General features: G+C 40.1%; 1 protein-coding gene across 2 annotated transcripts in view; it reads right to left on the bottom strand.

Annotated features, from left to right (window-relative positions):
• Positions 1–15,010: 15,010 nt before the first annotated feature.
• Positions 15,011–25,848, bottom strand: part of CDC14A (cell division cycle 14A) — a 56,957-nt gene continuing 46,119 nt past the window's right edge. The window contains exons 13-16 of one of the 2 annotated variants that reach the window (XM_072128463.1): positions 24,810–24,857; positions 23,939–24,067; positions 20,665–20,944; positions 15,011–19,662 (exon numbers count right to left, since the gene is read on the bottom strand). In XM_072128463.1, coding sequence (XP_071984564.1) covers positions 19,633–19,662; positions 20,665–20,944; positions 23,939–24,067; positions 24,810–24,857 — 487 coding nt within the window. In that variant the 3' untranslated portion in view covers positions 15,011–19,632. The remainder of the gene's footprint in view (positions 19,663–20,664; positions 20,945–23,938; positions 24,068–24,809; positions 24,858–25,848) is intronic. The other variant, XM_072128464.1, reaches the window with a different exon arrangement.

Consider the following 25,848-nt stretch of genomic DNA (forward strand, 5'->3'; position numbering starts at 1 on the left):
CCCTTAAGGACCAGGCCCTTTTTCGTTTTTGCGTATTTATTTTTCACACCCCACCTTCAAAAATCTATAACTTTTTTATTTTTCCATGTAGAGAGCTGTGTGATGGCTTGTTTTCTGCGTAACAAATTGCAATTCATAGTGATGGCATTTAATTGTCTATGCCATATACTGGGAAGCGGGGAAAAAATTCTGAATGCAGTGAAAATGGTGAAAAACCGCATTTGCGCCGTTTTCTTGTGGGCGTGGATTTTACGTCCATCAATGACAAATGACATGTCTAATTTATTCATTGGGTCAATACGATCACATGGATACCAAATTTGTATAGGTTTTATAATGTTTTCATACATTTACAAAAATTAAAACCTCCTGTACAAAAAAAAATTCTTCATTTTGCCGTCTTCTTGCGCTAATAACTTTTTCATACTTTGGTGTATGGAGCTGTGGGTGGTGTCATTTTTTCTGACTTTTGATGACGGTTTTAATGCTTTTATTTTTAGAATTGTACGACCTTTTGATCACTTTTTATAGAATTTTTTATATTTTTCAAAATGGCAAAAAAATGCCATTTGCGACTTTGGGCACTATTTTCCGTTACGGGGTTAAACGAAGTAAAAAAACATTCTTATATTTTGATAGATCGGGCATTTTTGGACGCGGCGATACCTAATGTGTTTATGATTTTTACTGTTTATTTATATTTATATCAGTTCTAGGGAAAGAGGGGTGATTTGAATTTTTAGGTTTTTTTAATATAGTTTTTTATTTATTTATATTTTTTATTTAAATTTTTTACTATTTTTCAGACTCCCTAGGGTACTTTAACCCTAGGTTGTCTGATTGATCCTACCATATACTGCCATACTACAATATGGCAGTATATGGGGATTTTGCACACCATCTATTACAATGTGCAGATCGCACATTGTAATAGATGGGCTAAAACATGATACCCACGGATCATTGTGTGATCCCAGGCTGTCATGGCAACGGATTGCCGCTCACGGTCACGGGGAGCGACGATCAAAGTCAAGATGGCGGAGCCCATGCGCCGCCGGCTCGTTTATGCCGACGGCAGCTTTGCCGGCGGCGATGAAAGGGTTAACATCTGCGATCGGTACAAGCACCGATCGCGGGTGTTAGCGACGGGTGCTTGCTTCATTGTGAAGCAAGCACCCGGCGTGTATGAAGAGTGCTCAGCCCGTGAACCCTCTTCATACTACCCCATGCGCAATAAAACGTACAGGTACGTCTTATTGCGCTATGGGGTTAAAGGACTTCTGCATATGCACAGACAACAAGGCTTCCCTACACTTTCAAAGGGTCATAAAAATCTCAGACCAATATATTGGTTATGTACAGTTATGGAGTTCTGATCCATCTCAGCCCAAGGCCAGATACATTTTTGGAATCAGTATAGCCAGGGTATCGTATAGATATGTACTAAATAGGTTCTAGCATTCCTGGACACAGAGATATAAATATCTCAGAATGGGACCATAGCAAATGGGTCAGGTTTGATATCAATGTGATCCAGGGATTCACCCAGATCCAATGATAATTGGTAATTGGTAATTAAATATAAAATTTTACCTGTGTTGCTCTTCTATCTCGATCCACGAATCCCCATGTCCATGTCTGCAATATCATTCAGCACCAGACTCTGATAAATCTGGTGCAGTATAAGGCTGCCTGTTTCACTTTGCTTGTTCCTGGTTCTTTATCTATGTAGTAAGATTGGTACCGCTGTAGTTTTATTTAGTAGGCATGGTTTTCATAACTTTTATATGTAGTAATCTATCTTCTTGTACCATATCTACATAGTAAGTTTGATTTGGTGCCTGTGTAGTAAACTCAGTTGTGCTAACATATAGGTGTAGGAATCTTGGTTCTGGTCCTGTATCTGTAGAGGAATCTTGTTTCCAGTAATCTTTCCATGTAGTAATGTTGGTTCTGGTAACGTTTCAACGTAGTAATCTTGGATCTTGGTTTTGGTAATGTTTCTATGTAGTAAGCTTGGTTTCTGTATTTGTGGAGGGAGATTGGTTTAGGTTATGTCCCCATTTCATATGTTTAGTTATGTTATTATTTCTGTGTAACAAGTTGTTACATTACTGTTTTTATGCACTAAACATCAGATTACAAACTGTAGACCATTCGGAGGTCAAAATCTCTTTACAGCCCAGGGTCAGTGATAGTTTTAAACTTATACTAATATTTCATGACGTCTCTAACATAATTCCTAGTGGCGGCCCTGTGTCTAAGACCTTTTTAAAACAAATATAGTCATGTATTACAACAATATATAAACTATTTCAAAATTTTAATCCTCTTCACTGAATCTATTTTATTGCTTTATTCCATACATCAAAGGGGTTAATACGGTCAGCAGGAGTCTGGTTCTGTAATCACACAGGTGCAGCGAGCTGTGCATGCTCTTTTGCTCTATACGGCACACACATCATAAAGTCCTTAGCTATGTACATGCTGAGGTGAAAATGAACCCGCTCTCACAGAATGACGCTGATTGAAAAGAGAGATTTCTTATCAAGAGCGAGGAGTTGTACCTGTGGCTGTCCATCTGTCAGAGTTGTTCTCTGGCTATATAGCTATATAAGAAATTGTATACGAAAAGCATGCCTGGCATCACCAGCCTCCTGGACATTAATCCAACCAACTGTTCACAAGGATCGTACACATATCCGATTTCCTAAATATAGTGCACATACTCTATGCATTGTTTGCACACTGTATGAATTTTTTATATATTTTTAGATTTTTTCATACATATGAATTTTGTCTATCACTTTTACTTATCCTAACCTAAAGAGAATCATGGTAATACTCAACTATCGTTGAATAAGCGGAAAAGATTCCCAAAGATGAGATATTGGAACCATCATCAATAGAGACTATGCATAACAAATATCTATTTGTAACATACTTCATTGAATATTATTTATATACTAAAAATCGTTCCTTTGATTATTCCTATGCATTGAAAATAGTAGAAATAGCACCGGCACTCCAATCTGCTAAAAAATCTTAATGCTTTATTTCATATCCATAAAACAAGGTGCATAATATACAGAGACCTACGCGTTTCGAACAATTGTATGTCTGTTCTTACTCATGGTCTAAAGGCTAGGCATAAACACACCATATTAAAAAGGCAGGTAACATTTTTACCTGCATTTAAATGAACTTCTGCTCTATGTAATGGGATCTACTATGCGCATGCGCTAATTCATTGGCCTTTTTCACCTGTTACCTGCCTTTTTAATATGGTGTGTTTATGCCTTGCCTTTAGACCATGAGTAAGAACAGACATACAATTGTTCAAAACGCATATGTCTCTGTATATTATGCAACATGTGTATTAGTATATCAACACTTTTACAAAATAAAACCCTACTACCCTACCATCTGGCCATGAGCTTATATTCCACTTCTTGGCATAGTTCAAATATGTCTTTTGTTCAGATGTCAGGGAAATGTTTAGGTCTAGTTCCCACTGTACTAAGTACTGGGGCCCAGGATAAAAAAGAATGGACAGGAGGAACGGGTATGCGGAGGAAAGAGCGTGACATAGAGTCCCCGTACTGGAACAAAGACTTTCAAAGGTTGTCCTGGAACGAGAGAATTGAGGTGATAGGAAGGGAGGTTGGCTTCCTTCTTTCTAAAATCAACCTTTAAAATTATACTTATGAGCCCGAAGAGCTCAGGGGGCATTTTCAGAGCCCTTCCCTGATGCAGCTTCACAGGCTGTTACACTCCTATTTCTTTGTACAAGCTTTGAGGTGAATCAGGCAACACATAGGGGCAGATTTACTTATCCGGTCCATTCGCGATGCAGCGGCCCGTTCTCTGCGGTGGATTCGGGTCTTCCGGCGATTCACTAAGGCAGTTCCTCCAACATCCACCAGGTGTCGCTGCTGCGCTGAAGTTCCTCGGAATCCACTGATCTTCACCAAGCCAGGCCGAGTGAAGGTAAGTGTGTGTCCAGCGACACTTTTTTTTAAAAAAAATGCGGCGGTTTTTCAGCCCCCCTGATTTTCGTTGCGTGCATGCCGGCCCTGATGCGCCACAATCCGTGTGCGCCGAAATCCCGGGGCAATATAGGGAAAATCGGCGCAAAACGGAAACATTTGTGTAACCCGCAGGTAAAACGCGATTTGGGCCCTTAGTAAATGACCCCCATTGTCATCCATATGCACCAGTCAATGCTTCCTTTACTGCATGACATGGAAGCTTGGCCTCATGTCGCACATAAGCAAAGCAGCTTTCTTCTCTCTGACTGAATATGCATGATAGGAGAGCCATGTTCTATGCCTTTCTCGCATTTCTTTATGGTGAGCTGCCCATTTCATTACTGGTAAAGTTTTCCTTAGAAAAGAAGAAAATGCACAAATATTTTACCTTTCTACTAAAATAACACGAATAAAATTGACTCATTTAGTCTCTACGGGAGGACTGATCGCCACTTTCTCTGCAGTCATTGCAGCATTTGTATTCAAAGGTTATAATGTAAGACAGACGCCTTATTTATAATGATTATCATTGACATTTAACTGTTGAATTAATGTGTTTCATCAGAAACATTGTACGTACCGTTACTACTCCTAATATAGAAGTGAGATCCATTGAGATCTATTACAACTGATATTTTACAGAACTAAAATAACTAATTAATACTTAAAAATAACATGTACCGTGAAGGCAACAGGTTACATAGCAGGAGCAGCTGAGCAGATTGTACATACTGTTTTATTCAGAGGCAGTATGTTATAGGGCAGGGGGAGCTGAGCAGATTGTACATACTGTTTTATTCAGAAGCCGTATGTTATAGAGCAGGAGGAGCTGAGCATATTGTACATACTGTTTTATTCAGAAGCCGTATGTTATAGGGCAGGTGGAGCTGAGCAGATTGTACCTAGTCCCTTGTCTGCAGTTAGAATGTTATAGAGCAGGAGTATCTCAGCAGATTGCATCTAGAATCCTATCCGCATGCAGCATGTTACAGCGAATGAGAAGCTGGTCAGATCATGCCAAGTGTCCCATCAACAGGAAGCATGTTATAGAACCGGAGTAGCAGAGCAGCTCGAACAAAGTGTCCTATCTGCGGGCAGCATGTTATAGAGGTAGACGAGATGAGCAGATTGTACATAGTGTCCTATCTGCAGGAAGCATGTTATACAGCAGAAAAGTTAGATAGTTAGTTGGATAGATAGTTTTATGTGAAAAGATTCAGTATAATTTGTCATTTAATCATTTACATCAATACTCTTTCTATGATTCACATTCCAGTGGTTGTTCATTCTAAGATGACGGGCAGCCTTCTCTTATAGAACCACTTAATAGACTTAATAGGTTGCAGAAAGACTTAAGTCCAAACCATAATCCTAGGGCACTGATCCCGAGGAAGGAAATAAAAACCTACATGGCTGATGTCTTTCCACCCCCAAAACTGCCAGAAATCCCTTTATCATGAGAAAAAAAATAAACCCAATTAATTTATAGCCTATTTTGTGAGGGTGAACACTGCTAAAGAAGATTAAAGTTAAAAGAAAAAGAAGGGTAGATACAAAAATATATCCTTTAATAATTTAATTAAAACCACATTGAAAACAGCTAAGGGTATAACTAAATGGGGCGCTACCTTGGGGAACCCATACCAGACACACTTTGGACTTTAATATGGCAGAGGACTGCTGTCTGCTTTATGTATTGAATCAGTATAAGGTCCTTATGCACTGGTACCCAGGGGAATAGTGGGACTCCAGTCACGGGCCTGGCCAGAAAAGGGGTATTCCCCATCCTTCCTGCCTTATTACTGGTGACAAGTTCCCTTTAATAGGGACTGCACAAACTCTTTAGGACAAGACAAACACAAAATTAGTGGGGCTACACAGAGCTACTCACATGGACCTGTCCTCTTCAAGATGTCTCCTTCAAGTGACACATTGGTTTCTGTTCTGGAACCTGGAACACCCTGCACCCTTTGTGATATCATCTGCATTGTGAGGCTGTTACATCTATGATGTCAAAGCCGCACATTTCAGATAAACAGCAGCCATATTATTGCCAGAAGGTTGTAATTTTAAAATCTATTTAAAAAAATAAGAAAATATATACAAATTAAAAATAACAATTTCCACTCATTGAAACAGAGTGGATTAGTGGACTCCTGGGATATAGACACCTGAATCTATATCCCAAATGGTTATGGGATTAATATGGGAAAGGAACAGATTCACTCAATTAGTAAGGCCGGCTTCACATTTAGTTTTGTGCCATATGTTGTAAGTACACGTCTGGGAGATTGCGACGTGTCCCCACAATATAAGGATTTCAGTGGATTATCATCAGTACCTGTAACACTAGGCTCCATGGCCGCGTAATGGACTTTTATTAGCATGTGATCTCTTTATCGCAGCGTCTGGAGCTTGATGCCCTCTATTGTGGCATAGTCAGTGCCCCCCATGCGAGAGTGAGAGGAGACGCTGTATTTCCCCCACAGCTGAGAAGCCGGGAAATCCCACTGCTTCTATCATTAAGGCTGAAAACTGGTAGCGCTCCAAGAACACAAGGGTGATTAGTTTCTCCTCCCACTCTTGGTCTATTGCCCATTCTGTGCTCTTCAAACTTCTATTGATCTAAGATTATTCTCTTCTTTAACCCCTTTATCGTTTTTGCGTTTTCATTTTTCACTCCCCACCTTCATAAATCTATAACTTTTTTATTTTTCCAAGTACAGAGCTGTGTTTGGGCTTGTTTTCTGCATAACAAATTGCAATTCATAGTGATGGTATGTAATATTCCATGCCGTGTTCTGGGAAGCGGGGAAAAAATTCTCAATGCAGTGAAAATGATGAAAAAACGCATTTGCTCCATTTTCTTGTGGGCTTGGATTTTACGGCTTTCACTGTGCGACCCAAATGACACGTGTAATTTATTCTATGGATCAGGACGATCACAGAGTTGAAAAAATTGTATAGGTTTTATAATGTTTTTATACATTTACAAAAATAAAAATTCCTGTACAAAAAAAATTCTTCATTTTGCCATCTTCTGTTGCTAATAACTTTTTCATACTTCGGTGTACAGAGCTGTGGATGGTGTCATTTTTTGCGACTGTTGATGATGTTTTCAATGCTATCATTTTTAGGACTGTGCACCTTTTGATCACTTTTTATAGAATTTTTTACACTTTTAAAAATGGCAAAAAAGTGCCATTTGCCACTTCCGACGCTATTTTAAACACAGTGAAAAACTGTTATTATATTTTGTGGATCGGCATTTTCGGACGCGGCGATACCTAATGTGTTTATTATTTTTCTTGTTTATTTATATTTATATTACTTCTAAGGAAAGGGGGGTGATTTGAATTTTTAGGTTTTTATAATATAATTTTTTTTTTACTTTTTTTTATTTTTACTATTTTTCAGACCCCCCTAGGGTACTTTAATCCTTGGTTGTCTGATTGATCCAAGCATATAGTGCCATACTACAGTATGGAAGTATATAGGGATTTGTCACACCATCTCAAATCTCGCAAATCGCACATTGTAATAGATAGCCTAAAACATTGCAATCACAGGTGTTAGCGACCTGTGTTTGCTCCATTGTGAAGCAAACACCCGGTGAATATGAAGAGGGTTTAGCCCGTGAGCCGGCTTCATACTCCCCCTAACGCTACAAGACGTACAGTAACATCTTTTGCATTATGTGGTTAATTTGAACCTCCCACTCACATCTCCAGGACTTCTCCTGAGCTGCAGCAATACCTAATAACCAACCACAAAAGCTTTAAATGTGCTCTTTAAAAACATCTCTTCAGACAGTCCTATAATATCCCCTAACTACATGTATCCTGATACCAATAAGATACCAATTTATAGGCTTTTTTAACTTGGACTCTGTCTATAAGATGGCGGCTGATGACTGGTTCATGCAACAGTATCTTTATTTATTAACCCTTTCTGGATTCAGCCCTTTGATGTTTTTTGTGTTTTTAACTCCCCTCAATTCCGATAGCTATGACTTTTTTATTTTTCTGTTTACAGAGATGTGTGAGGGCTTGTAATATGCAGGACATATTGTACTTTTTAGTGGCGCCATCACAGGGACACCACAGAGAGCTGGGACAATCCCAGTGTGGCGCCTGGAGGGAATATCTGGGACAATCTCCCAGCTGCCCGAAGCGGTGGGGCAGAGGTGAAAAACCGTGACTCTCCTGCCAAATCCAGGATGGTTGGGAGCTATGGATTTGGTGCCAACTGTGTAATACCTGCTGTGTATGGAGAAAGCTCAGCCCCAAAGCTGCAGCACCACAACATTATAGTATTCCGTGTGGCTCGAAGGGGCTAAATTATTTTATTTATTTATTCTGATTCCTTGTAAAAAAGCTGGATCGTTGTACATGCACTTGTTCCTCCTGTGCCACCCATTGTTAGACGCTGTACGGCGTATAAACGTCCCCCATACATCGCAATGGCCTCACGGCGGAATACTGGAGTGGTACAGTGCCGCACACGTGCAGCACCTTACAGTTCCGTAGCCCATAGAAAGATAGGACATGTCCTATCGTTCAATGGAATACAGCGCCAGGCTCTATGTTAGGCTGTGGAGAGGGGCGGGGGTGAGCAGTGCTCTCCCCCTCCTCATCTCCCCGGCACCGGCATGTGCCCGCCGTACTACAGTACGGTGCGCAACGGCAGTGTGAATGTAGCCTAAGGGCGCATTCACATGCAGTATACCGCCATGTGCTGGAGTGGAGGAGGTGATCCTTCCTACCTCCATAAGAAACAGCGGCTATCTTTTCCTGGTGTACGGCGCAGAACCATGCCACACATAAGTGGCACCGTACCGCCACCGAAGGCCTGAATGAACCCTTAATGTTTCATATGACCATGTTATTACTCTGTAATGTCTTATTTTGTTTGTATATGCTCCCCATGATGTGTTCATTGCTGCAGAAGATGATGGCGCTATAGAAATATAGATCTATTGTTATTATTATCCTTTGCATTTGTGTAAGAGAATTTATGAATTTAATAACAAAAATATTAAGTTTGACAAATATTGTAGTTCTTTGAACAATGAGTTAACTGTGTGAACTGTAAACCAGCTAGTAGGTGCCCTGTGCAAAATTAAGAGAACATGGAAACTGTCTCTATGTTGTTGATTTCTCTGAGCTACTTGTATTAGATGTGAACCTGGATTCCCTACTAGGACACTAGTTCTAAAAACTGATCCCTACAGCCATTACACTAAGTAACTCCGTGGCTTCATTTGAGAAGTCTTTTATGTTTGAATTGTATGATTGGCAGACAAACTACCAAATAATCTGGTATGTATTCCATAAGAATATGTATTTCCATATATTCTCGAATATAAGATGAGTTTTTCAGCATAGTTTTTGTGGTGAAAAATCCCCATTAGGCTTAAACTCGGGTATGTAAAAAAAATGAGTATTCACCTTTCCTCCTTGGGCAGGTCGTCTTCTGTGCGCATGGCCGGACCACAGACTATGAGTCAGTGTGTGGCAGCAAGAACTTGACCTGGCCGGGATGTCGAAAAGGTGAGTACTCAGTCTATTTTTTCTGTGCTGGGCATACTGGGGGCTGGCTATATATATATATATATATATATATATATACACACACTCACCGGCCACTTTATTAGGTACACCTGTCCAACTGCTCGTTAACACTTAATTACTAATAAGCCAATCACATGGCGGCAACTCATTTAGGCATGTAGACATGGTCAAGACAATCTCCTGCAGTTCAAACCGAGCATCAGTATGGGGAAGAAAGGTGATTTGAGTGCCTTTGAATGTGGCATGGTTGTTGGTGCCAGAAGGGCTGGTCTGAGTATTTTAGAAACTGCTGATCTACTGGGATTTTCACGCACAACCATCTCTAGGGTTTACAGAGAATGGTCCGAAAAAGAAAAAACATCCAGTGAGCGGTAGTTCTGTGGGCGGAAATGCCTTGTTGATGCCAGAGGTCAGAGGTGAATGGGCAGACTGGTTCGAGCTGATAGAAAGGCAACAGTGACTCAAATCGCCACCCGTTACAACAAAGGTAGGCAGAAGAGCATCGAAAAGACCACACCGGGTGCCACTCCTTTCAGCTAAGAACAGGAAACTGAGGCTACAATTTGCACAAGCTCATCGAAATTGGACAGTAGAAGATTGGAAAAACGTTGCCTGGTCTGATGAGTCTCGATTTCTGCTGCGACATTCGGATGGTAGGGTCAGAATTTGGCGTCAACAACATGAAAGCATGGATCCATCCTGCCTTGTATCAACGGTTCAGGCTGGTGGTGGTGGTGTCATGGTGTGGGGAATATTTTCTTGGCACTCTTTGGGCCCCTTGGTACCAATTGAGCATCGTTGCAATGCCACAGCCTACCTGAGTATTGTTGCTGACCATGTCCATCCCTTTATGACCACAATGTACCCAACATCTGATGGCTACTTTCAGCAGGATAATGCGCCATGTCATAAAGCTGGAATCATCTCAGACTGGTTTCTTGAACATGACAATGAGGTCACTGTACTCAAATGGCCTCCACAGTCACCAGATCTCAATCCAATAGAGCATCTTTGGGATGTGGTGGAACGGAGAATTGCATCATGGATGTGCAGCCGACAAATCTGCGGCAACTGTGTGATGCCATCATGTCAATATGGACCAAAATCTCTGAGGAGCTTCCAGCACCTTGTTGAATCTATGCCACGAAGAATTGAGGCAGTTCTGAAGGCAAAAGGGGGCCCAAACCGTTACTAGCATGGTGTACCTAATAAAGTGGCCGGTGAGTGTAGATATATATATACTGCTGGGGGCTGGCTGGCTGGATATTACAGGCGGTTGGTTGGCTATATACTACAGTGGGCTACAGGGGACTAGCTGGCTATATACTACAAGGGGCAAGTTGGCTATATGCTACAAAGGGTGTGACTAATGCCTTTCTCATCCGAGGCTTATACTTGAGTCAATAGGTTTTCCCAGTTTTTTGCGGTAAAATTAGGTGCTTCGGCCTATACTCGGGTCAACTTATACTTGAGTATATACGATAATCTTCTTAAACTGATTCTTTTGATAGATGCTGTTAAGTTCCTTGATTTAATATTTTTGTATGAGTTATATTCAGTTCCCATAATTTATTTTCACCATGTAACTTTTTTTCAGAATTTTTCATTTATTTTTAGATGTGCCGGAAGAGGAGTCATAAAAATAAATCTCCTGTGTAATCTGTTATTATTTTTGTTTTGCTTACTCTAAGGCCACATGATCCTCGTTTGCTCACAAACTGATGACAATAGTAAAGGACTTCCTGCTTGCAATTTTCGCCTTGGGCAGTCGGCTCATGCATGGGGCATAAAATCCACAGCCAGGTGTGTGATCCGTTGGGGACGTGTGCTAGCCACTGAAATAACTGGCACACTGCCCTAAAATGTGTTTGTGTGAATAAGGCCACTTGCAAATTTAATACACAACTTTAATATTGCATTAAGACTCCTCAGTTGTGTGTAATTCTTCATTCAGGAGGCAAAATACAGGAGGTCCCCTACTTAAGAACACCTGATTAACAGACGACCCCTAGTTTAAGACGGACCCCTCTGCCCAATGTCACCTCTTGTGAAGCTCTCTGGATGTTACTATAGTCCTAGACTGCAATGATCAGCTGTAAGATGTATGTGATGAAGTTTTATTTATAATACTTGACCCATTACAGCAAAAAATTTTGAAAATCCAATTGTCACTGGGTAATTTTTTTTTTTGTCTGGAGCTACAATTATAAAATATGCAGTTCGGACTAACATACACTTTTAACTTAAGAGCAAACCTAAAGCACCTATCTTGTACGTATTACTGCCTGTAATACAAAACATAGAATTTACTTTGTATCAACTTTTTATATGAAAAATATGTTTGTGAGACCCATAGTAAAACAAGTCTCACTGCAGTTCTTTTCTGGTCTGGTAAGCTAAAACAAGATTGTCTATACTTAACATGAAAATTGGTGAGAAAATAAAAAAACATAAATATCAAATATGTCTGCAGGACCTAAAGACAACCAGAAGATCTTTGTGAATATTAATACAAAAATTACAAAGTCTGATAATAGCACACCTCAGCGGTCTTAAAGGATATCTACTACCAGGATGAAGGATTGGAAACCATGCCCCCTCAAGCAGGATCCACTCTTCTTTCAGCTTCCTATGCCCTTATTTTTAAGAAAACAAATCTTTAAAAAATTATGCAAATGTACCTGAAGGGAGCCTGGAGCCACTCGGGCTCATTTGCATAATTTTAAAAAACTTTCTTAAAAGTAAGGGCATAGGAAGCTGAAAGAAGAGTGGATCCTGCTGTTTGCAAAAACTAGGGCATAAGAAGCTAGGAAAAGAGCAGATCCAGCCAGAGGGGGCACACTCCAGGATGTCAGTGTGTTTGGTTTACAATCCTTCATCCTGGTGATAGATCTCCTTTAAAATAAAAATAAGAATCTTTCCACATCCCCACTCGTGGGGGAAGTTTTTTAAAAAATTACTTCTCTTAGATGCATTTTTCTAGCTGCAATTTCTTAATTTCAACCTGTCAATCAGTGCTATATCAGTGCTATCTGCCTTTGATCATTCATGTACACATCCCTATACCATAAGCTGGCAGTGCACGAGAGCCAAGCAAACTGGAGAGACAGATACATATATCACAAAACACCTGTTCAACAGTCAGTAAAATTATAGGGAATTAAGCAGCATGAAAAAACAGTATTTTACTGTGTGATGTTTATGGCAGATCCCTCTATTGTTCTGCTAGAAGTTGAAAACTGTTATTTAAACTCATTATATGACAATCATAACCCATTAGACAAATGCACAGAAATGGGAAATGCAGGACGATTTTACACCCACATGCGGCAGGTGACAATACAGTAGACACCATAAAGATTTAACCATGTGTATAATGTAGAGATGGTCTCACTGATTTCACTGTGTATTCGGTCCCTATGATTATGTGGCTTCATGAAGAAGGTGTTCAAATCATATGGCAAACTTATCCCATATCCACTCTTATTACAGAGTGGATACAGAGACTTATTACACCTGTGACCTTACATCATTTTTAGGAGAAAAGTGAAAGTGTGTTTGTGGATTTCATGCGGTTTTCATTTGCAAATACACAAGTGAAAAAAAAACACACACAAAAATCTGTGGCAGAAAAATAACATAACCATTCATTTCTTTTTCCGCATTTCATGAGAATTTCCGCAAAGTATAAAAACGCATCTCCTACATAACTTTTTTTAAATTAGCTTTACTATCCATTTCCCTGGTTGTACAAGTTTCAAAAGTATCTTCTAATTGTCTAACCCTTGAAAGATTTGGATCAAGGTAGGTATCTGGTTAAGTGGTTGGAGTGTCCGCCAGGCAGTGCCCTTCCTGGAAGACCCTATCCTTAGTAAGCGTGTGAACAAAAGTTGAAACCGGATACCAACTGCTTGTCTTGGTAGTGAAGAGTATATTGAAATCTCCTGCTACGTTTATAGTTCTATTGCATCCTTAGAAATGACAATATGATTATTGAACTGTAAGGAAAGCCTTGAACATTTGTTATTACGTCTATACAATGAACGAACAACAATAAAAATAACTTACAACCCAACATTGCAAATTCCTGTCTGAGAAACCATCTTCATGTTCTATTCCTTTCTCAACAATAAGCAAGTGTTGCCGCTCTTTATGTTTTCTTTATGCTCAACATAGACAAGTATATAGCATACCAATTTTCCTACACATAGCCTTTATATTGATATTAACAATTTCCCTTCCAAATATATAGGCATGGACTATACCTCTTATATTTTGTAATAGTTCTTGGAATGTAGAACTTTGGCTATTCTAAATTCCCTATGTGCAGCAGTTTCTTTGCTATTCTCCTCAGTTTAGCCTGGCTTTACAGTAGCTGTGTCTCATGGATGGGCTGATTTCTCCTGTGTTTCCATAGAAATATGGTTTCAAATATGGTTTCACAAAGGGGAAGGGTTACTGATAGTACTCTCTCAGGAAAGCCTTGTGTTCAGTTATGTGGATACAGAAGTCTCCTACACAGAATGTCCATTATCAGTCCCTCTAAGTATGTGATTCTACAGAACTTACTCTGCCTCTCTGTGCATCTCAAGCTGTGTCATCGACTTAACACAAAATATAGTGGCCTCTGCTCTTGCATTTTGGAACAGTAATATGTAGCAAAACCTGTACCTCTACAATGCAATGTCCATAGGAGACATTCACTCGTCTGGGTCCACAGTGTTGCTATTCACAGTGGGCCCGGTCCAGTGAACTGACTCATGTTTTGTAGTTTCTACTCCTCAGTTGGACATTTCATTTCTTTGAGGAATCTTTCAGCAATATTTACCATACAAGGATGAAGGCAGTGTTAGGCAGCACAGCTGGAGATCTGTGTAACCATACCTATGCATATGATGTTAGCAGTTACAGAAATGAGAAGTGACGTTATAAACCAGCTGTGCAACTCTGGGCAGGTACTTCAGCCCTTTCCCTCTTCTGAGAATAGGAGATATATCAGGATTTTGGATAGATACTTACAGCAGTCACTCAGAAGGGATGGGCTGGGAAACAGTTAATCACAAATAGCAATGTTATCTACGCAAACAAACTCTAAGTCTAAGCTATTTCTAGGCAATTTTCGGAGCCCCAACCTCAGCACTGTGGTCGTTCAGGACACTGCAAACCCTTCATGGTAGTCTGAATCTGCTTTTAGTCTTCGTCTTTCTACATAATTAAACAACTACATCCCTGCTGTGTTTCAGCACTATACTTCTGACAAAAATTATATGGCTTATGGTAAAACTCCGATTGATGTGTGATGAACCTTGTGAGGTTACCTTTTACACTGCACACAGAGACAAACCCCTAGAAAATGGACTCCATAAGCCACTTCTTAAGGACACATGACACATTTTTATTATACAGTTTCTCTTTATTAAATAAAATAGTAAAATCAATAAAAACAGCTTCATTTTATCATGTGAAAAGGGAGGTAGAAATAATTTCCATTGCTGTACACTTATTAAAAAGCCATCTATTACTTTTAACTACATAGAACATTCCAGTTTCTTCGTCTGATCACATTTTGAGTCCAAGCACTTCATAGTCTCCCAGGGCAACAAGATGATTGTGACTGTGATTGCCATATTCACATTTCACCAATGTACCAGATCCTTAGACTAGGAGCTAATCCACATAATGGCTGCTTTTGTTGTTAGAGTAGCAATATGTTACATAGCTGCTTTTGGCATGTATTAACATTTTGAAGAATATAAAATGCTTCCTATTCACCGGTACTAAAGGGATTTCTGAAATGTTGGCCTGGAAACAACCAATGGTACAAAACCATTAGCTCTAATCTGACAATTGAATAATCAATAGGATTACAACAAAAACATAAAATCCAATATCATGGAAGGTTAACAAAATGTGCTTTGCTCATCTACCACCTGGATCAAGGATTATATACCAAGTACACTTACATGCAGGGTGTGCCCCTTCTGACAAAATCTGCTCTTCTTTCAGCTTCTAATGCTCTTTTTTATGGAAAAAGGGCTTTAAAAATTAAAATGAGTCTCCATTTAAAAGAGTATAAAAATCTAAAATATTTTTAGAGCAGATCCTGCCAGAGGGGGCACAAACAGCATGTAATTGTAATTAATTTATAATCATTGATCCTGGTGGCTGCCAGACAACCCGACTGATTCGGACTATGCGCTTGTTTTAACATTTCGAGTAGTATCGCAAGACACGCACTTACAAGCACCGGGAAGAAGAAGGTGAACTCCGGCGGACCTCGGCGGGGTAGGACCTGGTCAAGAGACCAAATCAGCTGTCTGTTTGCAGGTGAGGTCGTCAAGACTCTCAAAGTTTTATCAGAAGGTGCCTCCTTAAAGAGGTTCTCCAGCCACTGTGGATAGAGGCCAACTTGCTGTTCAGTGACGAGACCCCCGTAGATCAAGAACCTGGGCTCTGTTGTACCCCAAAGCGAAGAGTGCAGCCGATAGTGCACAGGATGCTCTATTCTTCTCTATGGTGCTGACTAGCATATCTTCTTCTTGGGGTACAACTGACCCCCATTCAGGTGATCCATGGGGATCCCATCACTGAGACCCTCACTGATTAGCAAGTTATAGGGACTAACTTGTATGGAGAACCCCTTTAAAGTCTTAGAAACCTATAAATGACAAAGCTCAGCTCCTCCCCCACCATCATATTCTGGTTGGGTTAATTTTTTCATGTGCTGTATACCAGTGTGAGAACAGCTTACATTTGGTTTTGAAATCTCTGGGGGCTTAGAAATGGAATGACGGAGGAGATTGTCGTCTCCTCTAGTCTCAACTGAAATGGTTATGAGTGGAGTTAGGCTTTGAGGTACATTTACGGAATTGACACAGAATTATGATATCCAGGAAAAACTATGTAATCAAAACAATTTTGATGCAAATTATTAGTCAGATTTTTTGTAGCCCTAGTGTCACACGAGTTTCACATCTGATAAGTTATTACCTTTGTTCTGAGTTATTACCTCTTTTTTTCTCAGCATCTCCTATTAATATATGCATAAAAAACTGATTGCACTAGAATGATACAAGCGTTTTTACACACCCATTGACTTTAAGTTGATGTGTGGATCATGACAAATATCAACTTAGAGGTTTTTAATACTGTGGCTCTGGAAAGTATGTATATATATATCTCATGTGAATACTGCCTACATGTGACACTTCTACAAACCTTCCCATAGGGTTCATTTCCTTAGTTCTCTATTTTATTGCATGATTTGTATTGCTCTAGAATAACATATACAAAATAAATATTGATAAGGCGCTTAAAAAAAACAGGGTACCAAGTATCAGTAGATCAGATAATAAAGTCAGATAGCTTCAGGAATCAGTGTAGACAAAGGGGGTTATTTACCATTGGTTTTCCTGGGCTTTTTTGGCGTAAAAAAGTCTCAAAGTAGTCACATTGAGGGTTTTTGAGGCTTTTCACTGCTAAAAAGTGACCTAAACCTAGAACTACTGCTAGTGCAACACTGTGCAAAGCCAGATTCATTACTTGAGACTTCTGCAAAAAGTCACATAGTTACTCCAGTCCCCCGCTGGTCTATGTGCTGGGACTATTTATGCATTTTCAGACTTTGAGACTTTATCAAAATAAAATCCCACACAGAAAATAGACCATAAGAACATTAATGAATCTGATGGGCATCAGAGAACCAAAAATAGACATAGAACTGAACCAAGGAGCCTGCCCAATGATAAATAACCCCCATAGTGTGTATGTAGGGAGCAATCATTTAGAAAGTGGGTAAGTTAAAAGTAAGATTTCTATAATAAAAGGATGAGAACTCATGTAATGGTGAGAACATCTAAGTAATAGATATGAAATTATCGGTAATCAAGATGTCAGGTAAAAGGAATGGATTTATAAACATCATAACAATCTGAATAAAAACAGCATAAAAAACTAAAATACAACTGATTCAGTAATACAATGAGACATTTTTAGGACAACTGGACATAGTTGGTAATGTTAAGGTAGAGATTGTGTAATTCCTTTACAACAAAGCAAAAGTGGAGCAGCATTCAGGTTGATTTCAGCGTATGTAAGACATATATTGTGGATACATCATAAATGCCTAATACAGGAATACTTTTTAAAAAGTAAATTGCTCCTATGGCTAAAAGGTAATCTGTCTCCATCCTGTCCATATGCCGTTAAGGTTTAAGGCCCTAAATTTCATAATCCCAACCCAATTCGTCCTTTCAATAACAACATTAATAACTCCACTGGGGATATGTCCTAAAATTCATAGTTATAAATGTGGAGACAGATGTGACCCTAAACCCACACAGCCCCAGGACATTTTTCCCTCGGCCCACAAACCCGGTTATTAATACAGATCTGCCTTTGTAAGAAATAACCTTATAAAAGAAATATAGCTGCCTGGATAAAAAACTAGACTACACTACAACCTAGCTATATGTCCCAGGACACTCATCAGGCAATAGCATTAATATCCTTATTCCTTAATTGAATATTAAAAAAAAATCTACTACAAAATAAACCTTCCTTGAAACCATTTATTTCCAGAATCTTACAAGCCCTGCACAATCGTCAGGTTATCCTAATATTGCATTTATATAAAAACCACCTGCACAACAATGCAGGTAAAGAATAATCCACAGCAAACCGTATAAAAAATAGGATTCTACACAGAAAAATATATCTTCAGATTTTTTTTTGGTTACAAAGAATTCCTAACCTTGAAAATATTTCATAAGATATGTCAATATATAACCCCTATCTTTCCATTGTATGTATATATACATGTGTGTGAATATAGGCATATACTAGATAAACATTCAATATATATATAACAGTACAATACATACAGATATATAAATATACACACACAGGGGGAAATGAGTCCAACGCTAGAGTCTCATGGTCTAGTGTTTCAGTAGTGGGTGCTGTACACATGTACAGCCATATAGGAGCATTTTAGTGCCAAAACGACCAGTTCTTCCTTAGTTTAGCCTAACTGCATATATAAACTATGGTGATCTAAAGTCAGTTTTGCTTAGCTGCAGTTAATCCCGATATTACGGCCATAATATGGACACAAAGATGTTCCTGTGTTATGGTTGTGTGAAAATGGTCAAACTGAAAAGTCCTTAGGAGAGTGTTTCACCCAGCCACCCTGACTGCTTGAAACTCAGGTCACATGGACACAAACGTTTTTTATCGATTTCACAAAGACACATTCATTTCAATGGGTCCATTTACTTGAATGTGTTTTTCACAGATCCAGGAGGAGAGCAGGTCCTATTCCTGCCTGTTTTGTGTGGACATAGGCTAGGCAAGCGGTTAGGTACTGATGATATATGGACCACTGATCTATTGTTTAGATTCAGGGAGCAGCAAACGCTTGTGTGCTGGAAGCCTTAGCCCCAAGATTTCCCAGCCTGTACCCAACAAGGGAAAAATGAGCTTTTTCCTATAACTAATTAGGCCTTACTTCCAACCACTCCCAAGGCTTTGCAGTCAGTATTTGGGCAATATAACAGTGTGGATACATAGACTCTAAGCATAGGGTCCTCAAGGCTGAGAAGAAGGAACCTAGATAAGCATTTCCCGGAATCTTTCTTCACATCATTCATCAACTCCATCTTTTAGATTCCAATAGACTGGCATTTTGTTACTCCAGCAGTCTATGTAGTCCTAAACATGCCAGACTATCAGAATTGACCCTATATGTACATACATCACAATACCCTTAAACATTCTTTTCAAACCAATTATGTACAAAAAAAATAATTCAATTTTAAAAAATTCAGTTCATAAAATAAAAATGAATTAGACATGATAAAAACAACAGTCAGTAGCAGAGCACCATACGTCAGTAGTGGGTACATATCATGCTTTCATTAAACTTCAAACGCTATCTGGACAATGGGTTCCTTTTTTTTGTCTCGCTTCCATTTCTCCACGGCAAAGGATTCATTACCGGGGAAGGGTTAACAGCTGCGTGGGCACCTTTAGAACTGAACAGATTCAGACTGAAGGGACTGGAAGAGAAGAGATGCATAGTCAATTATCTAGCAGAACCACAATCAATACAGAAATGGGGGGTGCTGAGGGAGGGGTGGAGAGAAGCGGAGGTAACAATGACAAACTAATTAAACATTTTACTTCCAGTACAAAAACTGGCCATGGAGTGTAGACAAGTTTCCCTCTTATTCAAAGTGTGTTCAACCAGGCCAGACTGCCATATTTTATTTGGCCATATTTTATACAGATTATTTTTAAAGGGGGGTTCCTCACAATATACATAACCTGCTGACCTATATGTTTGTTTAAATCCTGAAATACACTCAATATAAAAATTCCTAAAAGTTGGTGTGAAAAAACATCTATCAATTACAGTACCGACACTAATTGATTACAGTGTCTGTGCTTCTGTTTAGAGGGGGAAGCAGGGATTCCTTCCATCATAGATTGATATCCCGTCCCAGCAGTGTGATCAGCCTGTGACACATGACTTAGGGGCTGATCACGCTGTGTATGAAACAGGCTTAGTAGACGATCTGCCATCGGGTATTTTCTATTCGACAAAAGCTTACTTCCTTGAGCTCCCATGAAATGGAAATCCATTATTACCATGAAGGATTCTTGGTTGTCATCATTAAGAAGAGACACTTCCTAGTCATGGGGTCCCAGGGAACTGAGATTTTATCCATTTAATACTCTTTCCCATAAACCACTTTGACTCCAGATATTAGTTTTGATGTATATAATATTCTATGCTGATGACTGTTGTGCATCTCAGGAACATTTTTTTCTGCTAATGTATATATGCAAATAACCATAAAGTCCCATTCATGCAGTGACCGGTCACTATATTTTTATATTGTTATAAACATATACATATAAAACTTGTTAGGTAAGGCATCATGGCTATGTTAGCTAAGAACATACCCAAGGCAGGGAAAGCATTAAGCATAGGCAGGAACGTGTACCATCAAGCTGATTGCCTAATGGTAGTTAGGGAACAACATGAGGACACTTACAGGAATAGAGCGGCTCAGGTAACGTGCAGTGGAAGTGAGGCCTGTATATGAGGGTCGGTAGGATCCGTATGAATCATTGCCAGCAGGAGAAACATTCCAGTTACGGTTGTTGTTGAGCTCGCCTTGGCTTCGGCCGTGAGGGCTGGAGGGGTACAAGCTGGAAGGGTGAGCCAGGGAGTAGCTGGGGCGGGAGGGAGAGGAACTGCGGGAGCTTTCTATCTCTTCCAGGGCAGAGTTCAGGTTCCCAAGCGAGCCAGCAAACCGTGAATTAACAGAATAACTGAGAGGAGAAAACATGAGGGGATATCACAGACCCTGGTGCACAGAGATGATGAACATGCAGGACAATGACATGAACTGATGACATGCTCTCATGCTGTATACAAGCAGTTAATAAAGCAAATAGAGTATAAAACAGAGTAGAAGTATCCCACGAGTGTTACAATCCCACTGTGTATACATATAATCATACAGTTCATTAAAAAATACAGATTTATCATGACAGTTCTGGAAACCCTGCAGAGGCTCGTAGCCAAACTAACCTGATTTCTCACAGTACTGCTAGATCCCACAAAACCTACTCTGAGGCTGTTTAATAGATCATTCCATGTCAAATCACAGGAAACCTTGTGTATACAACAGAACAATATACGGGAGAGTAAAAATGTACAAGTATTTACAGCTTTATTTTTTACATGTTGATTCCTAATGAAATGACATTTTCTATAAACCAGATGATCAGATTTTGTTGCAAAATTTCCCTCTTGATAATCTGTTCACATTCTACAGTATAATGGGAATTTCCAGAAAGAGGAAGCAGGGAGCTGGAGTGAAGCTGGGGATGCAGGAAGCATTTCTTCTCTGGGAATGGCACAAGCCAAAATTTTGTCATCCACAGAGCCCATATCTCTAGTCACTGCCGACTCCTTCCACACATTACACGTATAAATGTACAGTATCAGTTATATACTAGATTATGTAGGTTTTGTAATCATTTTCTGCATTGTACTAATATATATACAGGCGGTCCCCTACTTAAGGACACACCACACAACACACAATAATCAGCTATAACAGTTATCACAGGTGTCTGTAATGAAGCTTTATTGTTAATCCTGGTTCTTATGACAACCCAACATTTTTAAAATCCAATTGTCACAGAAACCAAAAAAATTCTGTCTGGGACTACACTTATAAAATATACAGACTTACATACAAATTCAACTTAAGAACAAACCTACAGACCCTATCTTGTATGTAACCCGGGGATTGCCTGTATGCACATATATATATATATTCTGCGTAGTTATATGACAAGTGATACTGCTGCGAGTCATTATTACAATGACATAATGGTATTATCACATGCAATGATGTTACATTATCCCACGCAGAAATTCCAAAGGCAGAATCCAGGAGAGCGACAAAAGGTGTTAACTTCTTCAATGCCAGCCTTTAGCTCTAACATTGGCTTGTATTATTTATTCCTCAGATTGAGGCCTCCTGCACAATATCAACTAGTAACCCGCTGTGTGCCAACAATAGCCCCCAAACAGAAAAATGTCTTGGCTCAGGTGTTTAAGTGCTTCAATGTGTCAGACATTGACTTATAGTGTAACAATTTTATTATTATGTTCGAATTTTGGTTATAGTGAATATTTTTAGTGGGTCTTTCTTCTCATCATAGGGCTGGGTAAAGATGTATGATATTACCATGCTTCAAAGATTGTTCAATGTAAATAGGGCCAACAAGAACCAAATGGTACACTATAATCTATTATATTATTATGGCTTTATCGGAAGACCTGAAATATAACGTGATCACAACTGGAGCTACCCACAGTGTCTCCTCTGTCAAACCACCAGTAGCACACCACAGTTTCCCTTATGTAACCCCTATATGCATGTCTGTCTAGCCTGTGTCTATTTGTTATTACTAATGTATTATGTAGTTTGCCTTATGTAATGTGGTCATGTTACCCTGTATTGTGCTGTATCACAATGTCCTGTAATTATGTTCAGGGTCGTAACTAGGAGAGGCAGGGCTCCATAGCAGACTTCTGAATGAGGCGCACCTTAAAAAAATATAAACTGCAAATACTCGGGTATAAGCCGAGTTTTTCATCACAAAAATTGTGCTAAAAAGCCCTGACTCGGCTTATACTGGAGTCTATAAAAAATGTAACACTGTACTCACCTTTCCGACGGTCCGCTTCTTGCTCCGGGTGCTCCTTCTTCGGGTCCTCATCAGATTTCTCTGGCTCCTCTTCGGGTCCCCTCGCGATGCCAGTGGCTGACGTCATTGTGTGTTCCGGCATGTGTGGGGACCTGAAGAGGACCCGGTGGAACCCGAAGAGGACCCGGAGCAAGAAGAGAACCTGTAGGGGTTTTGGAAAGGTGAGTACAGTGTTAGTTATTTTCATATAAACTTGGCATACTCGGGCAGGGGCTCGCCGGCTATATACTTGGGGGATGGGCAGGATATATACTGGGGGGGCAGGGGCTGGCAGGATATATACTGGGGGACAGTGGCTGGTTGGCTATATACTGGGGGGGCAGGTGCTGGCAGGCTTTATACTGGGGCAGTGGCTGGCTGTATACCAGGTGTCAGGGGCTGGCTGGCTATATACGGGGGGATATGGGCTGGAAGACTATATACATGGGGACAGGGGACTGGCTATATACTGAGGGGCATGGAAGGGCTGGCTGGCTGCAAGGGGACCGGAAGAGGCACCGGAGCATCCGAAGCAAGAAAAGGACCTTTGGGGGGGGTATCAGAAAGGTGAGTACAGTCATCATCGGACGATCCGACGGATTCAGACTAAGCGCAGGATTTAAGATTCAAATTTGCGTCGCAAGCCAAGCCCTTACATGCACCGGGAAAGGTGAACTCCAGCGGTCCTGATTGGGGGAGCGGCACATGCAGGATATCGAGTGCGCGATCTACGTGAATCGCGGCAGAGTTCAACCTCGTCGGACAGTCCAGATCGGGGATCGCGCAGGGACCGGGTAAGTAAATATGCCCCCATGTGCCCCATTAAGTCTTTCTTTCCACATACAGTAAGATTGTCTACTGAAGGACCTATACAGAATGATACATCACATGCACAATGTAGATTGCACAATACGTTTCAGAGTTCATTACATAACCAGACAGCACTTTCTAATGAGGTAGCACTATTCTTTACATCAAATCAGCATCTGAATCAGGTGCTGCTATACATTACAATTAATTTTGTAAGATTATTCATATTTAACACATTTTGGAACTCACCTTTTAACCTTGCTGGCTGAGGTCCCTGAACTCTGTGCTACTCTTCTTGCAACTGCTGAGGTGGAAGCAGAGACTCTAGATGACTTCAGGGGGGACATAGAGCCCTGTGCACTGTTTGAGGCAATTATTCTAAAAAAATATAATATATAGTTTCAGATCACGTAAAATTAATATGAGGTTAACAATTTCAACGTTTACTGCAGAATGCAGGAAGAGTTGTTCGTTGCAGTGGGCCACTTTTTCAAATACTTAAAGGGGTTCTCCGGAGGTGGAAAAACATGGCTGCAGTCTTCGAAAAACAGCGCCTCAGCTGACCATGGGTAGTGTGTGGTATTGCAACTAAGCTCCATTTATTTCTATACAGCTGAGCTGCAGTACTGGAAGTAACCATGGTCAGGTGTGGCGCTGTTTTTGGAAGACTGCAGCCATGTTTTTCCACCTCCTGAGAACCCCTTTAATGCATCCTATGGATTATTCTGGTTGGTTTATATATAAGTTGGTCAGTGCTAAAGGGACCTCTCCTCTCTCCACAGTGAAAGGACGGCGCGCGGAAGTAAACAAGGGGAAAGAGAGCATGCTCCATCTTTTCCCTTGCATTGCAAGGTACGTGTGTGTGCACCTTACCGCTGCCGGGCACCATAGGCGTCCATGAGGACGTATGTCCAGCCACAAATTTACAGCCGGATATACGACCCTACAACCCCTGTGTAAACTAAGCCTTACTGAGACCATAATGTCTTCTGACTGGCCGAATAAAGATTCAACGTTTTAATATGGTGCTGGGATCCAAACTTCTTTAGCCAAACATATGGTCAAATGAAAGATCTTGTTGGAAAAGTAATGTACCAAATAAAAAAAACAATAAATGTACCTGAAAGGCTGAGATGTAGATCTTGTGTGTGGTTTCATTTCCTCTAGCCTATAATAGAAGACACATTTCATGTGAATCCGGAGATCTTACTTTAGAGGGAATGAATACGATCTAAAGAAACTGGAGTGATTTCATCATGACTGGGCTCATTGTGGCATATTTATCAATCTGTCTGTGTCAGAATTTGGGGGTAATTTGCTTTTTAAAGACATATGGATTTTTACACGATTTTCCAATTTGCCTGGTCGTGGCCTCCAGGAAATGGGGTGTGGTCGAGTCAGTGCACCAGAAAATTTAGTCGTAGACTAGATCAACTAATATAAAGGACATCAGGATAAAGGATTGTAAGCCAAGAACACTTACATGCTGCTCTGTACCCTCTCTATCAGGATCTACTCTTCTTTTTGCTTCTTGTGTTCTTAGTTTTACAAAAATAAAGCTTTACAAATTATGCTAATGATCCTGGGGCTCCAGGCTCCATAGATGTTAATGGATTTTGAGGCCCTACCAACAGGATCAAAAACACTTTCATGTTGGTCAGTACCCCCTCTGGCGTGATCTGCTCTATTTTTAATTTCATGTTTTTATGGGGAAGAGGCTTTAAAAATTATGCATTTTTTTAAAGCCTTTTCCCCATAAATACATGAAGCTAAAAATAGAGCAGATCACGCCAGAGGGGGTACTGACCAACATGAAAGTGTTTTTGATCCTGTTGGTAGATGTCCTTGAAACTACTCCAAATTTATCATTAAATATGATTTAACGTATACACTTGAGTATAAGCGGAGTTTGTCAGCACACAATTGTGCTGAATAAACCTAACTCTGTTTTTACTGGAGTCTATTAAAAAAATTAACACTGAACTCACCTTTCCGACGCCCCTCGCTGGCACTCTTATTGCTTCAGATGCTTCATTGCCTCTTTGGGTCCTTTGGGTCTCCTTCGACTACTCTTTGGGTCCCCGCGGGGACCCAAAGAGGCACCGGAGCATCCGAAGCAAGAAGAGGACCTTTGGGGCTTTAATTTTTTTTAATTAAAG

The sequence above is a fragment of the Engystomops pustulosus genome, chromosome 10 (genome assembly GCF_040894005.1).
Source record: "Engystomops pustulosus chromosome 10, aEngPut4.maternal, whole genome shotgun sequence".
NCBI classification, from domain to species: Eukaryota; Metazoa; Chordata; class Amphibia; order Anura; family Leptodactylidae; genus Engystomops; species Engystomops pustulosus.